Source organism: Pelecanus crispus, chromosome 9 (genome assembly GCF_030463565.1).
Source record: "Pelecanus crispus isolate bPelCri1 chromosome 9, bPelCri1.pri, whole genome shotgun sequence".
NCBI classification, from domain to species: Eukaryota; Metazoa; Chordata; class Aves; order Pelecaniformes; family Pelecanidae; genus Pelecanus; species Pelecanus crispus.
The window spans coordinates 38,913,792-38,931,779 of NC_134651.1; the positions used below are offsets into that span (position 1 = coordinate 38,913,792).

The 17,988-nt window shown below is 42.1% G+C and overlaps 1 protein-coding gene across 1 annotated transcript in view; it reads right to left on the reverse strand.

Moving 5' to 3' along the window:
- The window catches only part of RAPGEF1 (Rap guanine nucleotide exchange factor 1), an 85,665-nt gene that overhangs the window by 35,614 nt on the left and 32,063 nt on the right, over window positions 1–17,988 (reverse strand). The window contains exons 2-8 of the mRNA XM_075716089.1: window positions 17,420–17,559; window positions 12,606–12,784; window positions 9,261–9,417; window positions 3,991–4,079; window positions 3,443–3,595; window positions 1,900–2,023; window positions 409–592 (exon numbers count right to left, since the gene is read on the reverse strand). Coding sequence (XP_075572204.1) covers window positions 409–592; window positions 1,900–2,023; window positions 3,443–3,595; window positions 3,991–4,079; window positions 9,261–9,417; window positions 12,606–12,784; window positions 17,420–17,559 — 1,026 coding nt within the window. The remainder of the gene's footprint in view (window positions 1–408; window positions 593–1,899; window positions 2,024–3,442; window positions 3,596–3,990; window positions 4,080–9,260; window positions 9,418–12,605; window positions 12,785–17,419; window positions 17,560–17,988) is intronic.

Consider the following 17,988-nt stretch of genomic DNA (forward strand, 5'->3'; position numbering starts at 1 on the left):
CTTTACACTAGCAAACAAATAACAAAAATTCAATAGGTAGACCATTGCAGAGATTATTTATATTTCATATTTATACTTTTGTTTTATTTTCTTTCCTAGTACATAGAAACAACATCGCTTTAGTCCACCAGGACTGTCATTTCCTACTGATGTCTGCAGACAAGGCTGAAATCAACAAAACATTCCACTTGAGAGCTGAATTGAGTTTGAACACAATCATCTATAGCTAGGGAAACACATTCCCCTGGGCTTTTTCCGACAGAATATAATTCTGCATAGAACCGCCTGCAGCAACTACAAGATGACAGTTGCAAGCACAATCCATTTACTTCTGCATCACAGCTACGGCAGCTCCCAAATGGGAGTGATGGGGACTCCTCCAGCGGCCCTGGCCAACTCCCCGCTTACCTAACGTTTCACAGCTTGTGTTGCGGGAGCACTGACCACTGTCGCGGTCCAGAGAGGAGAGCTGCTCGTCAGACTTGCTGAGTTTGCCGATGCTACTGCACGGTGAGAGGCGAGGAGATTCCCCCCCATAGGAGTGGCTTCCACCTGACAACCTTCTCTGGGCATAGCAGTCAACATCAAAATCCTTAAGCAAAAAAAACCAAATCACCATCATTCTTGGCAGCTCGCTAACCAGCAAGATGCAGCTCAAGGAGCAAACACCTCATAGCTGCATTAAGGAAACCAGGAGGGGAGAGGATCGGTGCTGCTAGCTCTCTCTAGTTAGACAAGCTCATCAGGACCACAGAAAACCTCCGATTTGGTAAACAGCCCATGCCAGGGAGCTCGTTGTGCTCTTGCATCCAGGCAGGGCGTGCTGTGACCCACACTGGACTTCACAGATGCTGAGAAGATGACCGCATTCCTCACCCCTACAAACGTCTGATGACTGCTTGTCAAGACCCTGATACTAGGTAACCAGACTGCAAGATGTCTCATTAAATAACTGGGGCTTTAGCAAATACTTGGTTAGCTTAAGTGCATGCAAAGGGAAAATAAGCTATAGCGAGATACAACTTTCTGTGCCTATGACTACATCTCTATTTCAGAAATTGCCTCAAGCTTATCAACCTGCAAGTGAACCCCTCAAGTATTCCCACTCCTGCAAAACAACCTAAGTGTGATTGTGCTGGTAACTGAAGAACTGCCACAGCTTTATCTGGGTCGGCCAAACAACTGCAGAGGCTCCCTAAGCCAGAACTGAGGCTTTGGGGATGAGGAGAAGATTAGATTTTGGTGCAATTTAATATGATTCAGGTCCTCAATGCTGAGTTAGTAAGTTCCTGAATATGTAAAGCAAACCCAACCATTTACAACCTCATAAAACCTAGACTAGCACAACCGATGGAATGCAATTAACACACAGAGTCCCAAGTTTTCCAGTTTTCTACCAGAAAATTGACAAATTTTCCCAAAGAAGCAGCAGTGGTCACAGCAGTTGCTCAAACTACTGCCTGGGTTAAAAGAGATTTTAAATTGTGACTGGATGAAGACAAACTTCTGATCTCAATATGCCACACGCTCCCTTGGCCCCTAAGTAAACCTCGGTGAGATCTCGGTAAGCTCAGCCAGCCGCCCTCTACCCTGATCTATTCAACGCGGCAACACTAAGCCGCTTACATCTTCACACTCTGCCACAGCTCAAGGCAACAAAGTTTGTAGCAATTTGTTAATTAAATCAAACAGCACTGTAAAAAAAAAAATTAACCTGTTCACATTATTTATTATACTGATGTTCTTGCCACTAAAACTCCCACTCCAGAGCTCTCCCGTACAGGGACGAGCAGAGGCGTGCAGGGAACTGCGCAGCTGCAGGTTTCAGCATCTCTTTGAGCTTTTGCTGCAGTTCACAGCACATTTCCCTTGGCTTTCACAAAGGGGTTACGCCATTACCTGTCTGTTGATTCCAACAGGTAAACTGGACCCACTGGTAGCTCGACTCATGGGGGCCACAACAGCCACTCTGGTTGGGGAAGGTGCCGACTGCCGTTTTTTAGGGGGCAATGCTGGTGGAGGGCTGCAAGACACAACAGGCATTGATGTTTCCATTACTCTTCCAGCAACACGACTTTTAGAGGCTTCACGAGCTTGTTTTCCAGAAAGCCTTTGACTTGCCAGGCTCAAAGCTTACAGGTTCTTATCTAAAGCTGGCCAGGAGCTATTCAGCAACATCTATCCACTAACAAATAACAATTTAAGAATACTCTCAAAAGTAAGGTCCCGTTCAGTGATTTATTTTTTAAGGTTGGAAAAGAGTTGGTATTTCTCAAACAAAAACAATAGCTGTTTTAAAAATTATTTTTAATGGAGGTAATTAGCAAGGTAACTATTTCTTAATAAAAGTGGTGAAAATCCAAATATTGTTTCCATGCACAGAAGACCCTCCTCCTCAAACCTTCCAGGTTTGAAAAATATTCAAAGTTTCAAAAATTTACAGGACAGGAAAACTCTTTTTCTGCCTTTTCACTCTTCTGGTGAACTTCAGGGAACAAGATGGTCAGTGTTGCTCTCACCATGTATACTGTGAGGGCCCATGTTTTGGCATGAATCTGTTTCAGATACACACATTAGCAGTAGCTAGTGAGATTTTAACCACTGTACTTTTAGGTTTTGCTTCTAATGATGCACAATTCTGGTAAGCCTGCGGGGTTCCCAAGAGCACACATATTCTGTTCCTGGAACATACCAGAAAATTTTTATATAACCCATGAGAATTCATAAAATACATAGACATGTGATTCTTTTTGCCAGCCACAGCCCTTGATGCCGCATTTTCGAATTAGCACATGCCGTGTATTTTTCACACCATCCATTAGCACCAGTACTACAGAAGAAAAATATCACACACAGAGACCAAAAACCTGCAAACTGGGGGTTTTCTCTTCCTTCTCAAAATAGAACATAGAAACATTCATGTGGTTACTCGTAGAAAAGGGTAAGAACAACCAAGAAAAAGATTTTTTCACACACTACTGGTTCCTTTCACTCTTAAGCTGATAAGCAATGCAGAACAACCTGGATGTGCAGGAGAGATTAATAACTACCAGCTGAGGTTAACAGAACATTTCCCACTGGATACAACAGCACAAGACACTTTTGTACAGTGTGGTATTCACATAGTTTTAAATAAGGTTTTTACATATTTATTTGATGCCTCTCATGCACGGATCTCAGGGCAATGGCACTATCCTCACATAAAAAGAAGGAAAGGAAAACACAGATAACGAAGGGAATTGCTCAAAACAAGACAGAGAGAACACAAAGTCATAAACAGAGTCAAGGAGCAGGGAAGAATTACTCTGGAGGACTGGAAATTCAGAGGCATCAGTAACCCTCCTCATGACCTCTCTTGTGCACATTTTGCAAGACTGTTTAAAAAACAAGAAGCTGGTAAGAGCCACTGCTATTCTTCAGTCAGCTGGTTGGCCACTATTACCTGTTCTCTGCCACACGAATGCTAGGCAGAGGGGGTTTAGGAGGTGCAACTTCTTCATCCATGGAGTCAGTCAGTAGCTCATTAGATTGAGTCATATTAGTTGTTTTGTTGAGTATCTCCATTTCTCGGTCTGTAAGGGGAAGTTCTGAAGGGCTGCGACAAGCAAAATACAGATTGTAGATCGTAAAACACAGTTGGAATGCAGCATGCTGACAGATTAATACATATTTTAAATCATATGCAATATGTGAGGTACCTATAGCAGAAGGCAGAATTTGCATCTGCATGTGGAATTCCACGTGTATGCAGAATACAATGTGCACGTGTCACGGCCAAGTGATGTTTCATTGCCAGATTTTGGCATCTTCCCTATCATAGCACATTGTTCTCTTGTAAGTGGTCCCACTGTAATGGATGAGGCTACATAAAGAACACTACACTACCCTCTGTGAAGAATAACCGAATGCTTTAATTCAACTATCAGTAGCCAGAAATTATCCCTTCTATATTAGTCTTGCACACAGAAGAAATCCTTGTCAGTGACCCACCTGTCAGATTTACATGCTGGTAAACTGGGTTTAACTGGGCTTGTGGGAGAGGGATGCTCCTGCTTTTCAATCGTGAGTCTGACCAGCTCCTGATAGATGGAGAGAAGAAAAAGAGAATAATCATTATTCGCTGAATGCTGCACTCAAACAACCTAGAACAGAAAGGGATGCTACTGCATTAAACTCTTGGTTACCCAGGTTATGGGTTAACGACGGCACGGACACAGAGCGAGCTGAGCTGGGTCTAAGTCTGGTACAGAGCCGTACAAATGATGCAGCACTGCTTCTAAGGAGCAGCCTGCACCCAGCAGCAGCTTAGCCATGTTTGAGTTAAGTTCATAAGCCCTGGCCCTATGGGGATTCTGCACGAACCCACATATGTGTCTTTTTGCTGCGCTTCCTCTTTCCTCTATTGTCACAAATGTGTTCCAGTCCCCACAACACCCTAGATAATGGCAAATTGACTTTACATACATAAATGTAAGTACAGAAAAGTCTTACGCAGTGGAGTACTTCACCTAGCCAGTAAAAGAATTAAATAATTGCTTTATATTTTATAAACAAGTATGTGTTTCAAAAAGCAAGTTTTCTGTAAGACGCCCAACAACAAATTAAATAGGGAACACCTTTATTAAAAGGCCTGCTTCCCCTGAAGCCATCTTTTAACATCTTAGCAATGGAAGTCTTAATCATTCAAGGAGCTACTGTAGTGTATCTGTTATAGGCAGATAAGGCTCTGGATAAAGAGATAAGGGCATGATAATCCTGAACTACAAGTCTGCCAGCAGTCAAAACAACAATCATTCACGCCAGAAAGATAGAGAGAACATTTTATGGATGTCTGAGGCCGACAAATAGACCTACTGCTCACAGATACAAACACATGCCCTCTTGGAGGCAGGCTGGAAAACTGGCACTGCTTCCTGCCAGTATTGGCGTCCCAGCATATTATGCAAAGGAAACTATATGGGATCAATTTTTAATTTTTTTTTTTTTAAAGCAGCCTGAAGTACACTGTCATCGTTCCAGTATTATCTTCACGTTCATGTCTGTTGAGCTTGGAAACAACTGTCATTGCTCTCTGCAATAACTGCAACTGGAATGCTATCGTCATCACCCTTCTGAGGAAGAGAACTATTCTAGTTCTTGTATTTTTATACAAGGCTCTATTTAAAGCTGAACTTCTATGGCTCAACACATGCACAACAAGAGACATGAAGTGCTGCACTGGACACACAAAGGACAGCAAACGCAGTCCAAGTGCCCACCACAGCTGATACCAGTTTTGATGTTCTACTGACATTCTTGGTGTGAGCTTGTGCTCAAAAATAATTTACATCGTGTCAACCAAAAACATGACTTAAAAGAGTCAGCTTTCCAGTTGTCCTGGAAAATCCCACATGTGGGGAAAGAAGAGAGAGCGCAAACAGAGCACACGCAGATGTCCATGCATGCTAATGCTACGAAGATGTTCCTGTCTGGGACAGACAGACAAGAGCCCTGGCAAGGAACAGCGTGTTCTGAAAAGTGCCCTGATGAGAAAAAGCACAGCACCAAGTTGACCACAGCCGACCAGCCTGGCCAGCTCCCACCTCCAAGGATGGCCACGTCCCCCTGCGGGGAAATACTCTGCAACAAGGAACAACAGACCAACTGGGCTTTTCACAACTTATCAGCTCCACTGTGGTAATGTACGTTACACAGTACATAGAAAGGTGAAATAATTAGAGCCCTTCAATCACAGAAGAACTACAGTGGTAACACGAACACTGAAATGACCTCAGACTTCTCTACTGAGTGTCCCCAGTTACTCAACAGAAACAATTTTTAAAAAATATGTACTTTCCTCTGTTTCATCACTTCTTTCAGGATGAACAATCTTTAATTAAAAACTTGCTATTTCTTTTAGACTTTTGAAATTCCCCTTTTAAAGTTTACAGAACATCACTAGGACAAACAACTGTAGGACCTGGGAGCCTACAAACCCCAAACAAGGCTTTTCTATAAATCGGATGATTTGGAAATCACAGTGACACCATTTGACTCTTCTGGCTGCAGCTGGCACCATGGTCCAAGTCACCGTCAGGAGTGAGTGATGACACAATGGATTGCCACCTTCCAGCCCTCTGGACAAACTTCCACCGCTGAAGAGGTTTCTGCAGACTCTCATGCACTTCCATGGACCGAGCGTCAGACCCCGTGGGGCTATCGGGTTCCCACCAGCACGAACAGTGACTCCACACAATGCGTATGGGCACAATAAGGGAAAGAAAAAGTGCGGGCATTCAAACCAAAAGCCAAAATACTCCTTAAACATCCCCCTGAAAGGGCTATGGAAGGGTAAACGTCACGTCTCCTTTTCCTCACCTTTCTTCACCACGTTTAACACCCTAAACCAAACCAAGGCCAGGCTTGCAGACTGCAGTGGTGGCAGCTGTGCTGCAGCAGCGCTGCTGAGCCCCTGACACTCGGGGCCGAAGCGCTCAGTTTTCCTACTTTGCCAGTCATAATGGACACACGGTTGTCCACCATATGGGAGCATAGAATCATAGAATCATAGAATCGTTTAGGTTGGAAAAGACCTTTAAGATCATCCAGTCCAACCATTAAACTACACTACCAAGTCTACTCTAAGCCAATCAAGGGTAGGTTACAACAGGGTAGAAAACCAATCCAATCTGGCTAAAGAGTACCTTTATAATGATTCAAACCATTGCTGCTGTGAAAAAAAACCCCAAAACACCTTCCACCAGAGACACTGAGACAACATATGATTGATGATACATGAGAGGATCCTCTTTTCCTCCAAAATTTAACAACTACCACCAGATTCCCCGGGCCCAGACCTTCTCTCCTCTCTACTAACCCCAAAATGAGAACTAGTGTTTGAAAATCAAGCCAAGATCTTCAGTGTACACACAGAGGTTATCAGCACACAACCAAGCCAGATGCACATTATGCTATTCCTTACCAGCAAGTAAAGAGATTCCTGCAGTAGTAATTAGAGATAATTAAAGCCTCTCTACAAATTTATGCTACTTCAGCATGCTTCTTCAGCTGTAAATTCCAAAAGGAGATGGATTTTTAAGAAGTTACATAATCAAAACAAGGAATTTTTTTTCTTTTCTTTTTATATATGCCTAGCAAGGCACTAAAACCTGAGATCAAAACAGCAAATAACACAAGTGAACAAGTGGCTCCTTTATGCTCAATTCTGAAAATAAAGGGGGAAGTAAGCACTGAAATGTGGAAGTGGATCTTGTGTGATCTGCCAGAAAAACAAAAAGGCTCTCCACAGCAGAGAAGTGTCCAACTTCTCAGTTCTGCTTCCAGATCTGAAAGCTGGCTTGGCCCTTCTAAAATAAACCTTGTTCCTCGCTATGCAGAAGGAGATGAGTGCACACCGCTTCCAAATGCTGACCTGTTGATGGGCAGACACATTCGCATCTACCCACACGGCCACACATCTGCTCTAACCGTGCTCCAAGCTGACCAGACATAAGCCAGCTCCAACTGGAAGGCCAAAATAACTTTTAGTCTAACAACAAAGTAGAGACTGATATAGCCATGCTGCTCAGCGGGGCTTAATAGCTCAGGCTTGGCACTGTAGGGACACGCCTGCATCGCTTCCAGCCCAGGCTGAGTTGCGGCGCGGGCAGAGCAGGCATCCGAGCCCTTCCGCCCATCCACACAGGCACACTGCTTTGGCTGGAAGGCAACAGGTACTGAGGGTTTAAATATTGCTTCAAGTGAAAGGACAGCAGATGTCCAAGTCTCATGCAATAAGACTACACAACTCTCTCCTGGATCTGCTGATAACATGGCTCTCCATGGGATTGTGCAGATTCATTAAGTGATAACAGAATGAACTGTCTCGCTATTTGCTGGGGTATTACGGTTCAGATACCACAGTGCAGATTTTCACGTACTGCAAATTGCTGCTGAATTCCAACACTAACAGCTGCTGAGACTTTACGCTAAACTCTTTTTCTCCATCCTGCTGTGCAAATTTAAGATCGGCTTTACTTTTCAAATCTGGAGCTTAAAGTGCATATTGTGCAAAACAATCCTGGAAAATCCATCTTCTTTAGGTGATGGGAATGCTTTGTTTCAAAGCTATTTGTTTAAAAGGCTTGATAAGTAATAGTAGATTTTAGTATCTGTGAGATATTAAAGAGATATTCAGAGCATGCAAACACCACACCAAGACTCCTGAAAACGTGATAGCCAAACCCTGGGAGATGCACTTCATTTTTGCATTCAGCTCCAGTTAATAAAACCTAAGCTGAGTTTGAGTACAGTGATAGATGCCTGTTCCTGATACACCAATCGAGTTGAAACACCTGCTGCAGTTCTTAGAACTCTTACCCCAACTTTCCTTCTGTATTTGATCTAAATATTCCCCTTTAGATTCAGCCCTGCTGTTGAAAGAGGCTTAACCTTCTCTACGGTTTGCACAGTAAGGTTCCCAGGAAATATGATGGTCTCTCCACTGGTGCTCTGAGCCCAGGTCAAGCAAACTTTTAACTGCAGTGCTAGGACAGCTGAATGAACAGCTTCTGTGGCCATCAGCCCAGAAACAAGCCTGGGAAACAGAAATAAGGGGTACCAAAAGCTTACCGGGAAACAGCAGGAAAGCCAACAGCTCTCCCTGGGTGGGGCAGGGAGGGAATGCTATAAGCAGGTCTCACAAAGGATACAAAGGTTTCTGTTAAACGTTGCCATAAGTTATGCAAAATTAATCTCCACAAAACTGAGCTTAGCTCATCACCCGTTCCACACCCTAATCCCACTGCTGAAAGTGGTGATGTATCACTGACGAATGCCTTGAAATTTATGTTAAAAGATGGAGCTGGAGTCTTTTGATTCTCTGTGGGCATTGACAGGAAGCATTTCCATTATATTGTGCCTGGACAGAAAATATGGAAACTCTGTCTTGCAAATCTGCATGGGAGACTGGGAATGACTTGTTGAAAATTTAACACAATGCTCAATAAAGATTTATTGCTTCTTCCAATTCATCCAAATGCCAGGGTGGGCATTTCAGGAGCGCATGCTAATAGCCAAACCATTTGTGCTAGTCTTTAACCAGTGCACCGAGCAGGATCATTTCACTTATGGAGCAGTTGGTTTAAAAGGTAGTTTACTGAAGGCAAGGATAGACTCTTTATATTTTACCTGCACTTAAAAACCTCTTTGAACTAGATCTCTTCTAAAATACATTACTATATACTTTATATAATATAATTTACAATATTTGTGTCATGTACCTTGACTCCATCCAGAACAGCTTTTATGACACCCTTCACTGTTGTCACCATCTCTTTGTCTTCTGAATTCACACCTTCCAGCATCACTTGATCTGACCAGCGAATTAGATTGGCCAGACTCTGGTACACACGGCTATAGCAGGATGAGATGGCAGAACTGGATGGCAGGGAAGGAAATAGTTGAGAAAAAAGAACAAAATGAAATTATGGAGATACTAATCAAATGTTACGAGAGTGCTTGATTTAAAGTGCATTTCACACTGTTAAAAATGTGATTGTTCTCCTTTTCTCTCTGACATTTAGAATTTGTGTTTAGCAGGTGACAAAGCCCGGGTTTCCCCTCCACTGCAGTCGCTCTCCCGTTCTTCAGCACCAAATGGGACGACAGTGTGAAGGTACAATCAACAGTTCATTCTCAGTTAACTGAATTATCTGGGCTGCAGGTTAACACAGCAATGCTAAAAAGAACATGCTTTCCATTTTAATTTACAGCTCCATCCTATGCCTTAACTTCAAAGGTAAATATTTAAGTCCCGTATTTAAGTCTAAGTTATATTATTTCAGTTTTATCTATGCCTTGCTTCTTCCTTATTAACTGTCCCCAAAAATGTCTTGAATAATTGAGAGCTGACTGTATTCATTCCTTTACAAATCATTTCCTCACTGTTTATAATGCCTGAAAACATGTAATTAAAACCTGCTTCTTTACAGAAATTGAACTGAATGAATTTCAGGTTTGGAATAGGAAGGGTGTTGCTTTGTTTTGTTTTAATGAGAAACAGAATTGAAGCTATTGTTCTGAAGGGAAAAAAAAAAAGAATTTTGGAAGGATGACAACTCTAAATAAAAGTTAACTGTAACAGCAGTGCTCACAGGCATTTTCCCGGCCATTCTGAAAACACTTACTTCATTACTAAACAAGGTGTGTTAACAGTACTGCTGATGGCAACACTTCCACAATTCTTGGTAAAGTTAAAACGATTTCAAACTGCATCAAAATCATAAACAGATAAGAGAAGGTGTAATCTTGCAATCATTAACTGATATGAGTGTTCCAAATCTCCCCATTTCTCTTTGGTATCAATTTTACACTGGCTTAACTCCAGTAATTTCATTATCTGCGAAACGAGAATCAAGCCCACAAGCTTCAATGAGATTATTTAGGTGAATGAAGTTTGCAGGACTGGGGAAAGAACTATTGTCAAGTTACAACCAGGGGGGATACAAACAACAGCAAGTACTTTTTTCTTTGGCTGGTCTTTTTTTTTTAAAAAAGCATGCTGCTTGCCATTTGTTCTAATTTCAAATGAAATTAGCTTGGTAGGAGATATTTCCTAAATAGGGTCCTCCCCCATCTCTTTCTAAGGCTTTGATTTCTTTGCCATTAATCTTCAGTCTGCTTCCTTCTAAGGAGGTGGTAATTGAAAGCCCATTTTGTGCTAGATTTAATTACTTTTTTCCTTGATGCAAATGCTTCCCCTAAAGCAAAAAGAAGTCCAACAATAATTGTAGGGCTTTCTTCCACACTGACTCAAGTCTTGCTCACTTTTCTTGAGGGAGATTTGTTATCAAAATCAACCCTTCGTGTCCTGCCACTACTCAAAAAAATAAAGTGCATAGGTAGGCACGAAAGGACATGGCTTTTTGAAAATGCCAGATCCCCTTTTTTTCTGTGAGGTTAAACAAGGCAGAACATACATACGGGATCTGTGCTGTAATACATACCATTTCCAGAAAGAGAGACTTATCACTATGTCGAGGACTCCATTGACTACTCACTATGAAAATTCTGCTTATATGGGTAAATATGGATATCTAACTGTCAAGGCTGCATTGGTTCACTACTAAGAGAGAGGGTAAAAGGCATTTGAAGAATAGAACTGTCTGAAATACTGCTGCTGCTGCTGGAGACCACTTAGTTGGTATTTATTTCCAAATATACTCTTGGAAGGAAAGATCACCCAGTGGACACCCAGTGGATACACCAATCAAAGCAAGTGACTATAAAGATGACATGTTCTACCCTAAAAATATTTGCTGACATTTTACATGTTCTCCTGGTGTAAGGGGAAAGTTCATTCTTTCTTTTATTAAGTGAAAGCAGGTGCTTGTCAGGAATTTAATGGCTGTGGGAAACCTGATAGCAACTGAAGAAACTTTTGTGTCTGTATCCAGAAGCCTGATGAATGTTCCCATTCTAACAGCTATTGCTCTTTGTAGTTCTACAGATCTAACCTAAATTGGATCTCTCCTGTCCACGCCACAGCTCTGATACTCGCCCATTGCCTCCTTCCTTTTGTACTGTCAGATACAACCCTGGCCTATCCACTGAGGCCAAACACAGCTAAGCATCTCTGTTTGCAAAATATTTGGCACCCTACTGCTGTCCTGACGACACTATAAACCTTTCTTGCACCAGAATTGAAATAAGCATCTTGAAACAAAAATTTTGGAGATAATGGGAAAACAAATAGGAACAAGCACAAAAACTGGCAGGACTTCAGGAACCAAACACCTGCATTTCTCCGCCTAGTTTTGTGCTTTTCTCTGTCTGTGCTAATTTTGCTCTTTCTGTATTATTCAACAATGATTGCTTGTTTTGTGTAAATCAGTTGCTCCAGTATCTATGGGATGAACAGCAGCTATATCTCTATGGCTTGACAACTTCACAAATTCTTATAATCCATGCTGAGCTTCGCTATGGCAAATTTCTACTTCTTTTCTGGCTTCAAACCCACTAACTGGTTAAAACATAATACACACAATCTGTTAAAACAAACAAATAATCTGCTGAGAGTGCACAGGAATGAACTTGGACTGGTTAATCTACTGAAGTACATCTGCTTACTTCTGTTCTGTATCAGATCCAGTAAAATAAAAAAAAGCAGTTAAGAGTGCAGGCTCAGACTCCTCTAGTATCAGGGTGGATAAACTGAACACAAAGAGGGATTACTCTGAAGATACACTCTTTTTCAGGTAAAAGCTATTGGATTTGTTAGCTTTTAGGATACCACCATGGACTGCAGAAACAGTATAGCATCTGAGGGGAATCTTCCCCTAGTAAATGATGAATTTCCAAGGTTATGCTAAGAATCAGCCCTTCCTCCTCTCTGAAACCATTCTGATTTGCTTTATCTTTCCACAGCACAGGCTTCTTCGCAGCAGGGAATCTGCTTTTAAATTATGTTTGAAAACTACCACGTAATTAGTAAAAATAGCCGTCACTTCATTAGCCACTGCAGCATTTCCTGTCTCCTGCACAATGTGATTCTTCACACACAAGAAGGGAAGAAGCTGGGAGCCCGCTGGTTTGTCATAGTCTCAAAACCCAAGTAGGAAACCTACCTTTGCTGGATGCGTGGATCAGTTTGCACCAAGGGCAGGATGGCTTCCAGCACTTTACTTGCTGAGCCTGGCAGCATCTCTAATACTTTCTTATCAATTGCCATTTTGTCCACAATAGTCTTAAAGTAGCGCAATGCACTGACGACCTCCTTCTCCTTCTCCTCTAGCCATGATACATTCTAAAGAGGAGGAAAAAAGGAGAGATATGTTAAAACCTCAGGATTTTTAAGGGCCCTACCTGAAGTACAGTGACACCAAATGAGGTACTTTCCATGAGGACTGGAGAAAATCCCTTCTGCCACAAACACTTCTAAATTGAATTACTACTCTTTTAAAAGAATAGTCAGTGCAAAATTGCACCCACACTTTAACTTTCTGAATTATGTGCATTCTAAACTGAAGGCTAATCTTGATCAGTTTTAGGCCAAGATTAACACTGCTGATGACATGAAGGGCACTGCTTTGAAACCCAGAAGCCAAACTGGGAGGGTGAAAGAAAAAAAAAATGATACCAAGTGCAGATAGTAATGATAACACAAGAAAGGAAGCAACAACTACTGGTTTTAAATAGAGTTGCCCCTCTGATGCGATCAAACTCCTTTTACCTTAAGCACATCTCACTACCAAAAGGTCTTTTTAATCAGTAAATTCAGTGGATTGGCCAAAGGGAAAGAGAAAAACAAACCACAATCAGAAAAACTTTTGAACTCCAGAACAATCCAAACAACATGGCTCCATTTTTATACCCATCCCTGATAGTTTCAACGACATATGCGGTGTTCATCCTTACTATGCTGAGTAATTCTGCTGACTCCAGTACGCCTACTTGTATGAAAGTGGGTGGTAGTCTTGTGTCTCCATTCCCAAATAAGAAACTCCATTCTGATCAGCCTCCAACCTAAGTCATTTTGTGATGCTGCTGCAACAAGGGAACTCACATGCTTTCCATGGGGACAGACTGGGAAAGTTAAGTTTTGGCACCGGTGAATGAATGTTGCAGAAGGGAACAATTCATTGGAATAAAGCTGAGTTGTGGTCACCAACTTCTGTGCCACCACCAACACTAGAAGAGGAAATTCAGAAGTGATACATGATATCTTAATGGCATTCTGGACAGGGATATTTTTTAAAAGTTTACCGGAGTATGCCTGGAGGACTCTTAATGCTACAAGTAGTTCCTAAGTGAGATTTAAATTAACTACTGAACACTGCTAGAAAGGGAGCAGAGAGCTTAGCAGAGTCAGGTTTCATCCATTATCTCCTCAGTAAATTCAGCTTCAAGAATTAATGACCTATGGGCATTGTGTGCTCCCCATACTCTTGTCAGCTGTTAAACTGCTGCTTTTCTGCAAAATCAGGCCAGCAGTCCAAAAGGTTTTAGGAAGAACAATTTATAGGCAGCACCGGTTAGTAATTTGGGGCCAGTTGCATAAAAGGATTAGAGTCCCAAGCCCCATCTAGCTCCAACTTTAGAAGTCCCAATCCAAGATCTACAAACCACCCTGTCATTTTCCATCTCAACTGGGAAGGGCCCAAACGCTGCTGATGATTCCACTTTTTGACAATATTGCTTGCCAGGCACCTCAAGTTCTGCTCTGCAGCCCACAGCGCCCTGAACTCCCTTGCTGAGGAGCATTCTAGCAACTCGCTGATGTCAAAAATGGCATTTCCCATTTTTCAGGCATGTGCCCTCACCACTGCACAGTTTATTCCAGGATTTGGAGAGGATCAGTCCCTCCCATGAAGGTTTTGCACTTCGTATGAAATGACCACACACTTCAGGGATAGGAGAGCCCGTATGTTCCCCGAGCGAGTATGACTATGGCCCAGTGGTCAGAGCTCTCAAACAAAAGTGAAAAAATGTGGATTGCAGTTCCTGCTCTGATGGCTGTTTGTGCATTTCATTCAACAACTCTTTCCTGTAGAAAGGCTTGGGACTTAATAGCTTAAACACTCTCCTGGCACAGAGGAGGGATGGGCTTGATGCTTGACTCAGAGTTCAGGGCTGAGAATGACAACTGGAAACACAAATCCTTCCACTGAGCACATCAAGGCATGCAAATCCAGCCACCGGACACTATTTGGGACACAGCCCTTTTTTTGCAACTTCCCTGTTAGCTCTTTGAGTAACAATCCCATAAGAGCACTTTTTAAGAATCCATTTTTGAGGTCCAAAGGTATCATATATATGTGGGTATACACGTGCACACAAACACACCCGAAGAAAGCCTGTACATCCTACACCGGCTTGCAGGTTCTGCTATAGAGCTCAGATATATAAATGTCAGTTGTTGCTATAAGGCTGAAGTTTCTGGTGTTCAGTGCTTTACTCACTGAGGCCTGCAAACAACAGCAATAAATCCAGAGAAAGGAGTAATAACCTGGTGGGATGGATGGATATTAATACATTCCAGTGTCTGCATCTCACAAGACTAACGATATTCAGCTCTTCCACCAAACATTTTAGTGTGTTCCTAAAGCCAAAGCGAACATGCAGTGGTACCCCTCTGGGTTGGCAGAGGGGACCTGAATGGATCTCTCATTTTATTTCTCAGTAGAGGTGAACTTGCCCCAGCAGTTACCTTAACCCAGTGAGAGAGCAGCTCGGTAACTGTGGGAGCTGCTAAAGCAGCAGGACCACTTGATTCACCCATTTCCCTTCTGGGCATTAAATGAGATAAACTTAACATTCAGGCAAAACAACATCGCGTCTCCACTCCCCTGCCCGCCTGACACATATAGATATTTTTGCATGATTTTTGAAGTTTTCCCTTAAAGAATCGTTACAAATGCATCATGTATGAGATACAGCTGACCCAGAAAGGGTTACAATGAGCTGTACAGAATACACCTGATTACAAAAGCTGGAACAGTCCCTTTTTTCCCCTGCCTTTTGGCAGTAAAAAACCTACCATAACTTTGCATATAGTGTCGAAGGACACTACCGTTCCTACAATATGCCCTGCGATAAAAATCAAAGACAAGGTCCAGGGGACAAAAGGAGGCTCTGAAAAAAGCCCACTATGTTGCCCACATCTAGGTATAAAGGGGAAGAGGAGAGGAAGATGTCTGCATGGGTTGAGCATAACCTTCAGGTTACATGTAGTGATTTTGCATAAATTTTTGGTATTGCTATTTCTGCTCTACAGTGATTATCTACTTCAAGAGTATAAAAATAGCATCTTAAGTACTTAAGAGGGAGGAAAGGATGATATTTGGTTTATCAAGTGTGTCTTCTGACAGAGTATTTCCTGTTTGTCAACTGATGTCTGTATTCCAGTGAGAGAACCTGGTGACAATCCAGGCATATCCTCTTCTCCACTCCCTCCCCACAAAGCTAATGAGCTGACTACATCCAAGTAATTTTTAGTTGGAGAGTAGCTCTTAAAATAGATAGGGAATGAGCCAGAAATCAACAATATTTCACAGTCTAAAAATGTATACAGCTTAAATAATCATGTATGATAATAAAAATTATTGCAAGTGTTTTGTTTCCCAATAAAAAAATCCCAATCTGTACATAAAAAAAGGTTTTACATGTTCAGCATGCCTTACCAGTAAATCCTCTTGCATTGCTTTTTAGAGAAAAGAAAGAAAAGCAAAAACTTCATCTATTATTAACATGCTAATATATATTTGCTATAGAATAGCATTTTGAAAAGGGCTCTTCATTTTCTAATTTATTTAATATGTGGTCACATATCAAATTAAAGGAAGGCCTCTAAATTATCTCAATATACCATCCTGAAACATCATTGGAATTAAAAGCCTTCAAGGAGTATGCCCGGATTTTTTTTTTATTTTTATTTCTTAGTAGCAGTCAGCCATACAAGGTGCTCAGCTCCCTAGAAATCATATCCATAGCCTCCTGGGGAAAAAGAACCTACAGCCTGGGAAATAAAAGCCTCATCATCTTCCACCTGATGGTGCAGAATAGGGCTAGGAAGCCCTGCAGCAACTTCTCTGGGTGTTGAGCACATCGCACAGCATAAGATAACTGTATCTTGCTGACCGCTCTCAATAACGCTACAACAATCCTCAGCAGAGATAATCTAAAAAAGTTTACATGTCTGGCGCTGCACATTGGAAGAGACTCTCAACAACAACTGGGAGAGATTTTAAATTATCATAAATAACCTCGACTGTTCTTAACTTTTGGCTTAGATTTATACTTGAAAACTGACTGCAACAATACTGTTACAGAGGTAGCCTCCAGTCTACATAATCAGGTCACAACAGCAGAGGAGATAACACTTCGATAGGTTTGTGCTGGGAAAGAGTGGTGATCTCAGCTCTTAGAGGACTTGAAGTACCTTGGGTCTGAGGAACCGTGTGCTGGAAGCAGCAGCTGCTTCAACGCATCTGTTTGACTCTCCCTGCTGATGTCATCAGAGATTGAGCACATCTTTGGACCAGCTTCAAGACTTGTTTGCCTGGGTTTTGGGGTTTTTAAAAGGATCACACCCCAAACCAGGCAGTTATTTGGAAGCTGTAAGCATAACCATAGGGTGTGCATGTGGGGAGGATGTGTCAGGCCATAAACTACATTCCATAGTGAGATACTTAAACGCTTATGGAAGGAGGTCTCATCAGGATCTCCAAAGGGAAGTACATGCCTTGGTTGCTCTTATTTTATACTACACAGCACAGTTTATTACTAACCATAAAGTAACCCTGAGAATCCTGAAAAATCTGCAGAACTCTGCAGAGGACAAAGTCACGCACTGAAAGCAGGGCTGCGGATTTTGATAAAACTGAGTACTAGCAAACAAGAAACCAGCAAGACTAACAGAACATGTCCTTCGTCTGCTTACTTTGTTCGCTGACTTCTCTGGTGTTTTCACTGTCAGGTCAGCTTGCTTTCCTTTCTTTGAAGGGGTTCTCTTTATTTTTGGTGAATGAAACTTGCCCTTCAACTTCATAGTGAACGAGGAGAGATGGGAACGCTCAGAATCTAGAAAGACACAGAAAGGCGTTACTGGATTAGGGTAAACTTGGTGAAACCAGGGAAGTTGTGTTACAGCATTATCTGGAAGACCAGCCTATGAAAAACATTGCAACCATGTAAATTTATTGAGTGGAACAGGATACAAAAAAAATTGTGGCTCTCTACTATGTTTCCAACTGCAGTATCACCATCATTTCCTGCTTCCCCTCGGAAGCAGCAACGCTGCAGCGCAGAGGCAGCAACAGCGGGATTGCTACTGCTCTTGTGCCTTGAAGAGGAAAGGAAAAACACCTCTCTTAAAAGCACTTATCTCCGGCAGATCCCAAAGTACTTTACAAAGGAGGTAATCATCATCCCTCTTTTGCAGATGAGCCACTAAGTCAAGGGGATGAAGTGACTTGGTCACAGACCTCTGGCAGAGCAGAGCTCCTGCCC